The sequence below is a fragment of the Eufriesea mexicana genome, unplaced genomic scaffold (assembly GCF_001483705.2).
Source record: "Eufriesea mexicana isolate 0111107269 unplaced genomic scaffold, ASM148370v2 scaffold3460, whole genome shotgun sequence".
In the NCBI taxonomy this organism is placed as follows: Eukaryota; Metazoa; Arthropoda; class Insecta; order Hymenoptera; family Apidae; genus Eufriesea; species Eufriesea mexicana.
Genome location: NW_016911478.1, coordinates 1 through 15,150, shown reverse-complemented (window position 1 = coordinate 15,150; position 15,150 = coordinate 1). Strand labels below are relative to the sequence as shown.

At 41.1% G+C, this 15,150-nt stretch overlaps 1 protein-coding gene across 1 annotated transcript; it reads right to left on the bottom strand.

The window, feature by feature from the left end:
• Positions 1-15: 15 nt before the first annotated feature.
• Positions 16-14,884, bottom strand: Fkbp14 (peptidyl-prolyl cis-trans isomerase Fkb14; the record flags this gene model as incomplete). The annotated part of the gene is made up of 3 exons (XM_017904841.1): positions 16-2,012; positions 3,810-3,922; positions 14,721-14,884. Coding segments are annotated over 3 exons (466 nt in total), but the record flags the coding sequence as incomplete, so codon positions are not given.
• Positions 14,885-15,150: the final 266 nt, after the last annotated feature.

The following is a 15,150-nucleotide window of genomic DNA, read 5'->3' as shown; positions in this document are numbered from 1 at the left end:
GGTTGAAGCTGCATGCGAATCAAACAAGCCAGTTTATATAACAAACTGTGCTCGAGACACACGATTTATTATTAACCTTCGTCCAACTTTAACAACATACAATATAATGTAGTAATAAAAACGTATCAGTTAAAAGTGTAATAATGATAGCGACGATCGAGGGAGAAAAAAGACCGCGTAGTCTGCGACCGCCATTCATCTCCACCACGCATCCTCGAGGCCCTCTCGCGGCCGATCGAGGTTCCTCCTCGACTCCTGGATACACATCTCTCGCGTGAAATTCGTGGCTGAGAATACCGGCGGGGCTCGTGATGCTCGTGAAAAAGGTCCCGACGACCCGTGTGTATGTATATGTACGCGTGTACACGTATGTCTTCGGGGGTATGTGTTTCGATACGGCGTAAAAAGGCGGGCGGTTGGATGAAAAGGAAGAAAGCTTTCGAGAGAGGGGTAGAATGTGTTTCGTGTGTGATCCATAGCACCGTTACGTCGATGCGCTTAATTGATACGCTAACATCTATAGTCGTGTAGAAAAAACACTTTCTCTCGGTTACTCTTTCGCTCTGTCTCTCACATAGACACCCTTCTCTCTCTCCCGTTCTCTCTTCATCTCTTTCTATCTAGATTTGTATAATTATGTTACGTAGAACAGCCTCGCTTCGTGTCAGGGTTTCGATCGCTCGACCAGCCGTGCCTTCAGTCCTCATCGCGAGTCAGGCCCACTCGGGAACATACAGGGTGTACAAAAATGTTCCGTCCTGGCTGTCACGGGCGTCTCTTAAATCTCCAGGTGGATGGAAACTCGTTAAAAGAAGGTAAATCCCTTCGTGTATGATATTTCATACACCTTTATTCAAAGGTTCGCGTTCTGGTCAATCCGTAGGTCTAGAGTGTGCCTATGATAGCCAGGATGAAACGTTCTTATACATCCTGCACATCGTCCGATGCGAAAGATCGCGTGCGTCTTTGGAGGTAGTATCTCCGACCGGAAACAGCGCGAGAGTTACGCGAAACTTCCCTAACATGGCCCGACTTCTTTCCCTTTATTCTTGCCCTTCTTCTATGCACCCGCGTAATTATGGTTCCAACAGAGGCCTCGCCAGGTCGCTGAGGATGGTTGCAATTCTTCTTCCGGAAGACAGAGGAAGAGACCTTCCCTCAGGGTCACGGAAACGCTCGAGGGTATGCTCGATGGTCCCAAGAGGTGTCCCGGTCTGAGCTTTCCTCTCCTAGTCTACCTCCAAGACAGGCTCTAATCCACCGACTCTTCCAATCGCTCGAGTTAAGCTCGGTCAAGCTCATGACAGTCTCGCGATTGAAGAAGAATCCCGTTGGACGAACTATCTTCCACTCTCAACGCCCTTTTGCGATCCCAGAGAAGGGTGAATTCGTCGGTCGAGTCCCTGCGTGGAGTTCCTCCGGGGCCAGGTACCCTCGGGCTACCTCTCGTTCCCCCAGCAGCGACTGGTCCTCCCCTCGCGAGAGAAATCCCCTGGCAAAGAAGTGATACGACCGCGTTTCCCGGCTTCCCATGTTTCTTTCGCTCCTTCTTCTCTGCTTCTCTGTTGCTCGAGAGATTCGTGCGCACCGCGCGGCAGACGCGTGGAAAAGCGGATGTTCGCGGCACAGGTCCACGGACAAACGACAGAACGGAGAGTCGATCGGCGACACAGCTGCGGAGGGTGCCGTGTTCATAGGTGTTGGACGCGGGCCGGCCAGGACTCGAGGAGGCGATTCCGCGCGGACGTGAACACGTGGTGGCGCGAGACACGACGCCGTCGGCGACGCGGTGCTCGGAGACGCGGCGACGCGGCGCGAAGGCTTCAGAGCTCGTCGTGCTTCGGCCCACTGAACTCGTCGTGGGAGATGAAGCCGTTCTTGTCCTTGTCCTCGTGCTGGAAGATCTCCTCGACCAGCTTGTCGTGGTCCACCAGCATCTTCTTCACCTGCTCGTTCTCGCTCGCGCTGCCCTGCTCCGCCTCGATCACTTGCTTCCTCAGGTAGTCGCTCAACTGCGCCAACGAATAACGAGATTAGCTTTGGAATCTGAGTTTCGTGTATTTTTCTAAATGTTAGATCAGCTGTGCTGATTATGCGAGAGGCTTTGGGGTTGTGCGGGGTGAGTTTGCGAATTTTGGTCATTTGTTTGTTTAACCTTCAACTGGCAACGAATATATTATTCTTATTATACTATGATAATTTACCAGTAGAAATGTTTGCTAATTAGTGTGAATTAATCTTCTTTTTTTTTAATTCTAGCTTAAATAAAACGATTCAATGCCACGTTGTCAGTTGAAGGATAACTCTTGCGTTATTAGGGGTGACTATAGTCACTCGACAAGTCGAGTGCTCGCTGTATAGGGTGATTATAATTATTTTGCATGCACATCATGTACAATAGATATTTGTTTACGATTCTTCGTATATCAACTTCAGATTAGTTTATTTTTAAGTAAAGACTCGCGAGAGAGAAGGGTTAATTTAGCACAGTGCAATTGTAAAAGGAATTATAGGGAAAACCGTGACGAGTCATTGTTCCTGTTCTTCCTGATGGTGAAATATACGATGAAATATACTCGGAACAAAATTATCTCAGTAATCTACCATACTAGTTTCCATGTCCATTCTAAAAATTGTACCAAGCCAATCACAGATCATGGATGATTCACTGCGGCGAAACGCGTCGCAGTACAAAGAGATTTAAACGTTCGAAATAAATCTTTGAAAAACGAAATAGCACGAAAAGCAAAAAAATTTCCCACTCGAAAAACCCCTAAAAAAGAAAAAAGAGGAAAATAAAATGAAAATGGGATTCATCGGTCAAAGGTCCGCAACAGCATATTTCGAGCTATTTTTAAATAACGTAAGCACATGAAGCACATAAATTCGGTGCACGAGCATATTTCTATTTATTCAAAGGCCCTTTTTTCTGCAATAAGCCGAAAGCGACCCCAAAAAAAATATATATATATATAAAATAAAAATCTCGCGAATATGTTTTTAAATGTATCCCGACGCAATATATTCACGGCTAAAAACTTGTCAGTCGCACAATATTTTAAAATGATTAAAACGTATCTCTATTCGAGAGGGAATGGAAAACCGAAACAGCGACAGAGATGGAAAGAGAGAAAGAGAGAAAGAGAGAGAGAGAGAGAGAGGTGGCGAAGGATTAGTCGTGCGCGTTTGTTACACGACACAAAGAGTGGAAAAAAAGTGCAATGTTACGAGCATTGCGTCCCTTTCCCTCGGAACAATGTGCACATGTTAATCCCTTGCACTTGCACACCAAAGATAAAGCCAGCATCAACCGATGCCTGTGATTGGTCTACGCTTTGATCCGTACAAATTTTATGAGGCGACCGGAACTGTCAAAACAATTTTCTTTTTTATTTCCACCAAACAAAAAAAAACATATTTCGAATGGAATTTGGACGAGGAAGGGATAAAAAAAAAAATAATCCACGGCGCAAAAGGATTCGTTAATCCTCGGTGACACTTTATTAATAATGGAATGAAGCTTTTCGTGAACTGCATGAAACCGTTTTCGTTTTAATTTCTCAGGGTCTTTCACGTTATACGTAAACGGATGTACACTCGATAACCGATATCGAGAGTAACTTGTGACAATAATTTTCCAAATACTACGTGTAAATATTTTTTTCCTCTATTTATTTTTATATATCCTTTTATTCGTTCTTTTCACTCGTGAATTTTTCTGCCAGTCACTTGTTCGTATCTACATATCGATACCATCACCACGAATGACCCTTAGAAAAATATGAAAGGGATCTTGCCATTACTCTCACCTCCTCGCGGGACAACTGGTTGTCATGGTTGCTGTCAATCTCTTTGAACACGTTCGCGGTTGGAGGAGCGTCGCTGATGTCGATCAGTTCAACGTCGAACAGCAGAGTGGCACCTGTAATCAGAAGAGCGTGGTTCATTCATTAATTAAAAATAATATCTAATCGCGGATAAGCGTTGACAACTTCAATCGTTGCATTTCATTATTGACTGATTAATACCGCTGATGGATAAAGTAATTTTCCAGCATTTCCAATACCCCTCAAGCCTGTGTGTTTCATTACTATTCTACATATTTCACGGTTACTGGAATCGGTACGATTCTTACAATTCCGATTCTTCCAATCCCTTGACAATTTCTCAGTCCCCAGAGTTCTCTCCAACAGGGCTAAACAGTTCCCCTCGAGTAAACCCGGAGACTCGAGGACCCTAAATTCCCTTCGATACGACACTGCACTCAGAGTCCTTTTCCACGAGCCTATAGAGCGCAGAGCTGCTAATAAAATATTTCACGATACCGCTAGAGTAACAACCCTCGTTGTCGAACGCGTTCCAAGAAGTTTCATGGTAGACTCGCAAACGCCTCCTTTGGCAGACACTCGGCGTCCTGCTGGTACCCAGAGCTGGTAAAGCTCGTCCTATTCTCCGTCCCGAATTTTCTGCTAATATCGTTTAAACGTTCGGCAGGAGATAGAGATCGACGAACTAGAACGATGGATGAGGGAAACAGGTTTCCAGTGATTGGTCGCGTTGATTCTCCATTATGTTCCGCTGATCCGGAGGAACCGTCGACGCGCCTCGGTCGCATTGATTGACCGAAACCCAATAAAAATCCAATACGTCTCTGTCAACGCTGACGAAAGACGATTGCCCTGGCTTTTCTATTATTTCCTCGTCCGCGATCGCTAGCTTTCATCGCAGACGAGCAAATCTCTTTCACGTGTCTTCTAGATCTTTGCGAGAATGACGCATGACAGACCCCTGCTCGCTGGCGTTTAGTACCGATTCCGAGTACGGTTTAAACGAACGCTGCGGGCGAAACGGGGGGTGGAAGGCTGCTGTCGATCCGGAGAAGTCGCTTTCGAAGGGGTGAACTGGCAATTGTAGGTGGAAAGGAGTTTCCACAGACGTATCGTGAGTTATTTCATCTGCGTTACGCTTTAATTGTGCCTTTGTGCACGTGGATTTCCAATATGATAATTTCATTACATCATTTGACGGAGCTTTGGGTAGAATAAAATCTCGAGATAAAATTCTTGGCTGAATTTTTTAATTATTTTTAGATACGTAATGAAATTAGATCACGTTTACAATTAGATCGATGGTGTATGCATAAATTCTAAATTCTTCGTGGATACTGATTCATTATCAATAGTATCTTCGAAACTGTCAATATTGCTTGGACAGTCGCGGAAGAATTCAGCATAACCTTGGTAAAAGATTCCCATTAACGATGGAAATATGAAACGTATCAATCCTTTCAGGCTGATTAATATTCGAGCTTTTGTATCCTCGAAGCGTACCGTGGAATGTAATTATTCAGAGTAAACGCGTGCCACTGTGTCGATGACGCGTCAATTATTTTTCAATAAAATGAAACGTGATAAATTTTCGACGTCAGGTTACAGAATGGTGTGCATCGTCATTGTTCGCGTTAAAGTAGAAACGTTCTTTTAATCGTATTATTTTCACGCATAAGTCTGGAATAAGATATATACGAAGAAAGAATTTCTGCCATAAATAATTTTCACCCTTCGAGGTACTAGAACGTGTGTCTATATTTACACAGAGTGTCCCTGGAAGATATGTATCTCGTATAAATAAATCACGAAGATATCGAAGATTACTATCGACCCAAACCTAACCCTTGCATCTCTCAGATACATCACCCCTCATGATTCTATCTCGTGTAATAGTAATAAGTAATAGAGATATTATTTAACGAGTATACGCAGTAAGAAAATTCCAGGACTAGATCAGCAAAATTAGAAATTGAAAAATAATTCGATAAGGTATACGATATTTACGATACGTTTACTGCAGTTAGAGGCCGCGGTGGCGCTAGTGAGTTAGCGGCGGTCACGTGAAGGGGTTAAAAAAGGAAACGGGAGATACCATCTCGGGTGTGGCTTAATTTTCCGCGTCATGGCGAGACGATCAATTTCATCTCGACGATCCTTACGCAACGTTCACCCCGGGGAGCCATGTCCGCGATAAGAAGGACAAATCGTCGACGGGTTACGCAAGGTCCTAAACGACTATGTACGAACGCTGATAACGACACGATCGGTCATGCGGCGAAATTCCCGCGAAATTCAACGAACAGCGCGATCGCGTGCACCGACGCATACTCCGTATTAATTATGGACGGTGGTATCGTGATTAAGCTGTAACCTAATGAAATATGCCGCTTAATTATTCGCTACTTAAACGGGAGAGGGTAATTAATACGGCGGACAATGTGTCCCGTCTGGTGGCGGGGCCCGTGGAAATTTATTGGTCGAACCGAACCGTGGGCTGATCAGCTGGAGAAATAACAGATTAGAGGCTGAAGAGAATCAGTTGATTGCTCAAAGCCACTACCACCACTGCGCCGCAGTTTGTCACTACTTTCACGTGACGCCGGTGTGTACGTGCCTTAACCACTTCATTATTTGTTTTCCGTCGTTATCAGGTGATTAGCGTTAGAAAAATTTTAATTCGTTCATTTTTGTTTTTTATTCTTTTTTGGTTTCATGTGTGGTTGAAGATGTTCGTTTCCTTTCCTTTTTTTTTCTTTCCGAAATAAAATTTTTTGTTGAGTAAGTCTGTCTGGAATCAGTGATAAGAGGACCAAAAAATTTTTGAAGTAGAAATAGTGAAATTAATTTAATTTTGTTTCTTTTACAGTAAATCAACCATATACCAAATTGATTAATTCTCTCTATTTTTAGAATATATGATGAAATTTTTAATACTCCTGTGTGGCTATAGTTAGAATTTTGAACAACCATACGTCGAGAATGAAAATATTTCGTATTTTTCCCCATGATCACAGGTACAGACCGTTCCATAAAGCACGTCTGATCATTTATTTAGTCATTTCACTAACAGTAGTAGTATATTTTTCAACGAATCGATATACGAAGGTATGAAACTATTAATACTTAAAAGATATTAGATTTAATATTAATTTCCCGTTCTGTCGACATATTATACGAAATTATTAACGAACTCGACATCGATTCTACGGTTTAATTATATCAGAAATAATGTAGAATATATTTTCATTAAACTCGCACGATCTATTTCCGAACTGTTTTGAAATGTTAATTAAATCTAAACGAACTATAAATAATAATCAACGAAGTGAAATTTTTGGCATAATTGCCATCTGTTATAATTATCTCCATTCCCCATTAATTTTCCCCATTAAAGCACCTTTGATTCCTCGTTTATTTGCAAAATTTCATCATGAACCCCCGATTACAGTTTCGTACGGTTTGGGTTAGGTCCAGTATCGGTATGAAAACACGCGGAACCCAACCCTCAGAGGACCCTTCCATCGCTAATTCACCCAAATAGACATTGGAGTGGAGTCAACGAACGAACCCTTCCTCGTTTCGCTCTCGCCACTGGTAAACGACCGAAAAAGTTCTTCCTTTTCTCGGCGGTCGCAACATCGACGACAGATGGAATCAAATTCCTTTCTTTTGTACGCAATTTCCGCCCCTTATTCCCCACCCTCCTCTTCCACGAGAAGAAACCGATTTTCGTTCTCGGCCCTAGAAATCTGAAACTTTTTTCTACAACCCTCCACTCCTTTTCGCCAAACTATCCTGTTTCATGGCGAACCATTTTCGTTCGCGGCTTCTGCATCCTTCGCAAACCTTGGATAGGAGTCAACCCCTTTTTCACGCTGAACCCCTTAAAGATGAATTATACTAGCGTTGGATTAAAATTACATTTAATATTATTTTTCAATACGCGACAAATTTTTATGAAATAGATTTGCGAGGAAAAGTCAGAACAGTGGAAAGAATCCAGGAACTATCCAACAGGCCCAAGCAAATCCTTGGTGAAGACATAGACGTATAAATTAACTAATGCACTATTAATAACAAATTATTTACAACGTAAATTTATACTAAAAGTGAAAAAATTAATTAATATTTTCTATTACTTGAAGTTATAACGTATTTATGTTAAAGTGTACCTGTAAGGTACAAAATGTTTATAAATTATTACACTTATTGTTAATAACAAATTGTTTCCAACGTAAATTGATAATAACAATGAAAAAATTACTAAATTGTATGCTATTAGTTGAACTTGTTACATATTTGTGTCAAAATGTACCTATAATTTGCAAACAGTTTATGAATTGTTGCAATTTATTGTTAATAACAAATTAATATTGTTAATAACAAATTGTCTACAACGTATATTTATAATAGAAGTGAAAAAATTAATAAAATATTAGCTGTTATAGCGGAAAAATAACAATTAATGGGATCGGTAAATTTCGGAAATTTCCGTCGAATGTCGGCCGATCGGCGGCTATATAAGGGGCGACGCGCCGAGGCTCGAGTCAGTTGTCGGTTCGACTTCGAAGGTCGAACATCTAAAATTTTTCGTGCGGGAAGGGGTGTGGGGTCCGAAATGAGGTTGGGGTTGGCTACCCCAACTTCATCCCACCCCATTAAACAATTTTTCTTTTCAGGACTAATTTGTATTTTCTTTCAGGTTTTAATTTTTTTTTCTTTTCAGATTTTAATTATTTTTTTATTTTTTCAGGTATTAATTAATTCTTCCCTTTTCAGGTGTCCTTTTTTCGTTTATATTAATTTCTGTTTGAGAATTCGAATATTTCGTACAATATTCGAATGTTTCATCGTTAGGTTGTTTATATCTCATCGTTGGGTTGTTCGCTCCCTCTTTAATAATTTAATAATAATCTTTTCTTTCAGGTGTAATTTTTTTCCAGGTTTTAATTATCTTTCCTTCCAAAGGTTTTATTTTTTCGTTGTTTATCCTTATTTGAGAATTCGGATATTTCGTACAATATTCAAATGTCTCGTCGTTAGGTTGTTTATATCTCACCGTTGGGTTGTTCATGTCTTATTGTTGGCTTGCTCGTTCCACTTGGTCAGCCTTCATGGTTTCCATTCGTTTCGCTTTCGTTTTCCTTCCTCTTATTAACCCGTTTTCTTTCAGGTTTATACTAACATTAATATATTCTGTTTTAGCTTTTAGGTTATTAAGGATTCTTAAGTTTTCTACAGACTTCATTTGAGACACATCAATGGACGATGCGGGATGCATCTAATTTTAAGTAGTCGTAAGATAGACTCCTAGACTAAGTTTCATGTGAGTGCTATCTGTACGAAGGTAACCTATCTAACTTGGAGCAAAATATATCAATTCTCTGTCTTTCTCTTCTTATTCCCCTCGTTTACCAAATAGAACATAATTGTTCTCGCGATAATCGCGATTGTTCTTATGTACCGACTAGCCTGCGCGACGTACTCTCGTGTACTTGATAACTTCATGCTTCGTAAGTCATTCTTACGACTTGTCTCCGACACTCATTTCCAGCCACTGTCAATCTCGTCATGCATCGAGTTTCAGGGTGACCCTCGGGTCACTGTTTCATCTGGACTCGATGCGGGGGTCCAGCACCCTGGTCGTACGCGACTGGGGCATGGGCCTGCAGTTGGACGGACATAGTGTCTACGGTCAGACCACTTGGGATGATTAAGTTCTACCCCTTGGGGCAGGGACACGAAGTGTCTGTCCGGCTTGCAAGGCCCCGCTGGACCCTCGTATCGACTCTGGAAGTTTCATTGGTTCGGGGGCTATCCTTGGTTCACGTGTAAGACATGCTGAGATTGACAATGACTGGACATGGGCTAGGCCCGATCGGGAGGGTGCCGAGGCACGAAGTTGTCTTGTACACAGGAGTACGTCTCGTAGGCTAGTCGGTCTTTCGAATAATCGCGAATTCGTTCGGGCGCGTCGCGATTTTGACTTAGTTTTCCTTTGCTCGCGTTTTTCATATTTGCTTCCCAATTTTGTGGGAACTTAGAAATATTAGAGTCTGTTGAAATATCTTAGCGTTGCGACAGTAGAGTAATAAATTTTAGTATACCGAATCGAAGTCCCTTTGATAAGACACGAAATTTTATAAAGTGTCAGTAGAGTCACTTTAACTTAATTCGCTCCGAGTTAGATTAGGGTACCATTGATACAGGTAGCGCCAGTAGGCTGCGCCACTAGGGCGCATGTCGGGTCTCGATGCGTAGCCACCTCCGCGTGGTGAGACCTGGTAATTGGTATCCTTTTCCAAAGATTTTTCTTTGCAAGACGATACCAAGCTAAGAGCTACGCACGAAATTTACGATATTTCCAATCTCATGTAAATTTTCAATATATTTCGAACTTTCTATAAATTGTATATATTTATTTCTTTCGTCGACTGTTTCATATTAACTCACTTGCACTTAGTACGGATTACGCGTAACTACGGCACAATGCAAGGGCATATTATGGAAGGCCATGAATGGCATATATAAGATGATCAACTGAATGGACTGCTTATAGCAGAGAAAGTCGAGGTATGTTCTTAAAAATTATAAATTACAATCAGAGAAAATGAATATGCGAGAGTATAGAGGGTGCGAGAGAAGTTTTCGAGTAAGAATCCTGAGAGTATTTTAGTTGAAATATACCTGTTATTGTTACCTCTCGAACCTCTATACCTTCATCCACGAGGGATATAATAAAGAATAATCCCTACATAAATTAAACAAAATCTTCTCGAATTGTCAGTGACCTAATCGTTCAATTTGAACGTTATGTTGACAGGTATGGACAACTTTCACCGTCACCACTCATCTTCTGGCAGGAAACAGCTGTTCGGCCAATCTCAAGGAAAATATCGCCGAGATTTAAGTATTATACACACATACTACTGCTTAAACGCCAAGCTCGTGCATCAGGATCGGAGTTCGACCAAGGAGCTACCCGCAACGCCATGACACGCCCCTATAAGACTACGAAGAATATATTTTTGGGCATTCGCACACCAACCAAGGGCGCAATAAAATACTCATTCGATAAATAAGACTCTACTTTAATCACCTACACAGGCCAGGATAATTTCCTCGTCTTCCTCGATCGACAAATAATCCTGTTAGTTGTTCGCTGCACCTTACAAAGGGAAATACTGTATATTTGACGCTGGATGACAAGTCTGAAGAGGTTCAACGAATATCCCGACCTCGACAGCGTCGCGGCGCACGACTAACGTAAACGTCGTGTTTCGCAAGTATTTTTCACAAAGGAGACGAGTGGCCGACGAAGAAGTTAATTAACCATAAAACGCATAAACCGCGGTTACCCCGCGCACGTTGCAAAGCCCTCGAACATTGTAACTTCTCGTTACACGTTCTTCCGCAACAAAGAACCACAGACAGCAGTCTGACTGGAGAAACCGTGAAAAATCCCTGTGGTAAATGAAAGAGCTGCCTGCGCAGATTTCACCACCATTACGGTGTTTTCAGTCCGCGCTCTTGACTTTGGCAATTCAAATAGAGTATTCGAGAATAGTACTTTCTATAGCGTTAATAACAGTTGTTAAATGGGTCCCTGAACTCAAAGAGAAATTCAAATTTTTTAGAGTAAAAGCAGCGTGCAGAGAGTATGGCTTCGATGTGAATAATACGTCAGCGAGGAGTTTCATAGTGATTCCTAAGATGGCAAAAGGGTTCGAAGAATAGGTACCTTAATTAAATAAGAAATAGAATTTCATGGTGAGAGGTAAAATTAACCCACTATGATTATGGCTTTGATATAGATGGTGTTTCAATTATGCTCTTCGTGTAAATTTTAATCATCGTTGTTAAATACTTCGAGGATAACGAGGAAAAGGTTCGTTTAACGTAGTTTCTGATTTTATTCCAGAAAAATGGCGCGTGTTTACTCAGTGAGCTTTGAAATATTAAAAATTCTTCCATTTCGCGAGAATTTGAATTTAAACCTCGAGCAGTTTACACTGTGAAAAAATTCCACCTCGTTGCAAGTTTACATTATCCACTTTGTTCTCCTTAATCTATTGCCCTGGAAATGGGAAGCTATAGCCGTGGCGAAAAACGCAGCATCGAAATTCGATACCGCCAACTTCTGCGCGGTTTTCATCGCGAATTTCGACTCGCGAAATCGCCCCAGACGGATATAAACTTCTCGATATTTCATTGCGAGATAAATTTGCCAATTGGAAATTTCTATATACCATGAGGGAATTATCACGCGAACGCAATGTTGATCTGGAATCATCGAAATCATTTCCACCGAGCATTATCGAGTCGACTTCATTCTCTGCCGATAAAAGCTCTCCGTGAAACGTTGAGGCGATCGAGGATATATGCATATTCGGGGCTAACTTTCGATTTATCTAACGCGAGAGCGTTCTCAGCAAAAAAAAAAAAGGAAAAAAAGGAAAAAAAAGATGAACGAACGAGCGTCGCTGTTGATCCAGCCGTGCCAGCCTGGATGGCCAGTACTCGATTTAATGGTTGACGCTTTATTGGATTTCCGTGCAATTGCATTTTTTAGTCCGATTTCGTTACTAACGATCCCCCTTTGTATCGATTCGTCCGTCGGTCTCGTCCGTTTCCCTCAGAGAATCGATGGAACCCACGGATAATTTGGAAAGAGTTAGCATTAAACTGAAATTCCTCACCGTGAAACTGTTGCAATTTCCCCTCTCTTTACGCTCACTCTTATTTCTCGTTAGCCTGGTCCTGAGGAGAATCCGTAAACGGACAAACTGGTGTAATAAATACTAGAATCGTGCATTCTATTTCATCCACAAAGGCAAGAGAAACAAGATTCGAGATATAATCGCTATTCGGGTATTTCAGTGGTTCAGAGCAATTTGTAAAGTTTCTTCTAGTATAAAGAGAACGTGGCATGACAGGAGGTACTCAAAGGATGACAATTCCTGCAACTGACGTCGTATTCCAGGAATTCTACAAAACCAAAAACTCTATCCCACAATTTCTCGACCAATTTTGCTATTGTGTATCAGGAGAATATGATGTGAAAGAAGATGCATCGTGAACGAAACTTTTGTTGGTATTGACAGAATCTTGGGTCAATTTCACAGGTTTGTGACAGGAGAATATGACGCAAATGAAGGTATCTCCACAATAGCAATTTCTCGAAATCACGCCATATGTATTTGTTCCAAATCAAAACTAGAAATTAGAAATTTGTTTGGTCAAATTAGACTGTCCAATATTTCGAGTAGTATTAAAAATTTGACGCATTGCTGGCCGGTGACGAGTTAACTCGTCTTTTCCTGTCCAAACGTTGTTGACGAGTTAACTCGTCGTTGCACTTGCATTATCTATTTCAATTTATTATACCCAGGGCGATATAGAATATTGCGTGCGAAAGTGATTTTGAAGATTGGATTACAAAATAATAGCCGGTGACATGACACAGTTTCTATGTAAAATTGCCGGTCAACAAAGTGTTAATATCTCGCTTATTTCTGGAGAATAAAGACGAATGCGGTTCACACACGTGTGTCACGTTTCGATTACCTGGTAATACAAATTTGCGCCATGTTTTCACGAGGAGAAATTGAGAATTGTAATATAAAGAAGCATATATGTATATACACTTTGTTGGCAACGAATGGATTATGGAATAATTATGGAGAGTAAAGCGATTGTTGCGCGATAAATTTCTGCCTTCACCGATTAACGTATTCAGACGCGATTAAGCTTCGAATGTGACAAAGGAGTCTTTTCCGACGAGCCGTGAATCCCGGTTAATTTTATGCAAAAGATGCCAATAAATTTGACTTTCATATCCGTCGTTAACGTCGATGTAACGAGTTCCAAACCATCGCGAACGAGGCAGAAAATTGACCAAAATACGCGATGCATACGCGGCAAGAGGTGTGTGGAAATTACAGTATTCAATTTCACGAGTAATTAACGTTTCCTGTTGTAATTATTTAAAATGCAAGCAGACAGGCGCGAGATGGTTGCCTCTCGCGAGAAGACAGGAAACGTTGAAAACGTTCAATTTGGCGCGTATTAAGGCGAAATTGCGCTGTACAGCGGACGGAAATATTTATTTTAAATGTGAAAAGGCCGTGATATGAAAACGTCGGGTTACCTTCTTCGTAAATAGAAATTTTTCTTCGTTTCACCTGAACCCAATTGCCATGCGTCACTAGTCCCGAATTCCGCGTAAACGAAATCCTTTTCTACCAACATCGCGATGCAGCTGAAGATCATTAACGGGCTAAAATGCGTTTCCAATTATGGAGAGTTTGTGTTTCATATTTTGTACTTTTTTCATTTATGTATTTACTATTATTATTCCAGAATATAACATAGCTTTGCACGTAAAAATCTTCGTTTCGATACAGCATACAGTATGAAGATTCCATTACAAAACAAATTATATTTTGTCATCCAATTATATTACCATCCTTGGAATTATTATTAGTAAATAAAGAACAATTGATATTTTATATTCAATATTCCATTCAAAACCTTTTGCAAGAAACAATTTTGGTGGCAAGATTCAATGTTTGAAGGTAAGTAAGAGATTTCATTCTGAAGTAATAAAACCTTTTTAATTCCGTATCTCATACACTTTAAATATTATTAAGGAAACCAACATCGTTCGTACCCCTTACCTCACGATCATAGGGTACACCTCCACTTGTCTCGGTTAAATCTTTCGCGCCGTACACTTGCAACTTTCATTCATACAAGCTTCCGCCATGTCGAATGGTCATTAAAGCAACTGTATATCGTGTATACCGAGGGAAGTAATTTCTATCTTATAGAGGGCAGAAATAACAAAAAACTAGAGACGCAGGAACGCCGACCAGGGAACAATCTTACCTCCAGGAATTACGTTTCCGGCTCCTTTCTCCCCGTATCCGAGTTCGGGCGGTATGGTCAGCTTCCTCTTTTCGCCCACGCACATATCTACCAACCCTTGGTCCCAACCTCTGATAACTTGGCCAACTCCCAGCTTGAATGTGAACGGCTGATCTCTGTCCAAACTGAAACAGCCAATAAACGGCCAACGTTTTAAATACTCCTCTAATCCCAATGGCTTCTACCCATCAAATACTAATTCCATGCATGATTTTTCGAGAAATAACTTTCCAAAAAGAACCAGGTCTATCGCATAAGTTTTATAAACGTTTTATACGTCAAAAAATTCGTCCGAAACTGCTCTATAAAATTGGTTAAAAAAATCCTTTTTTTACGACTCATCCGATTTTTGTCGATTTTCGAAGCCCACGAGGGACACATCGGTTTGCCG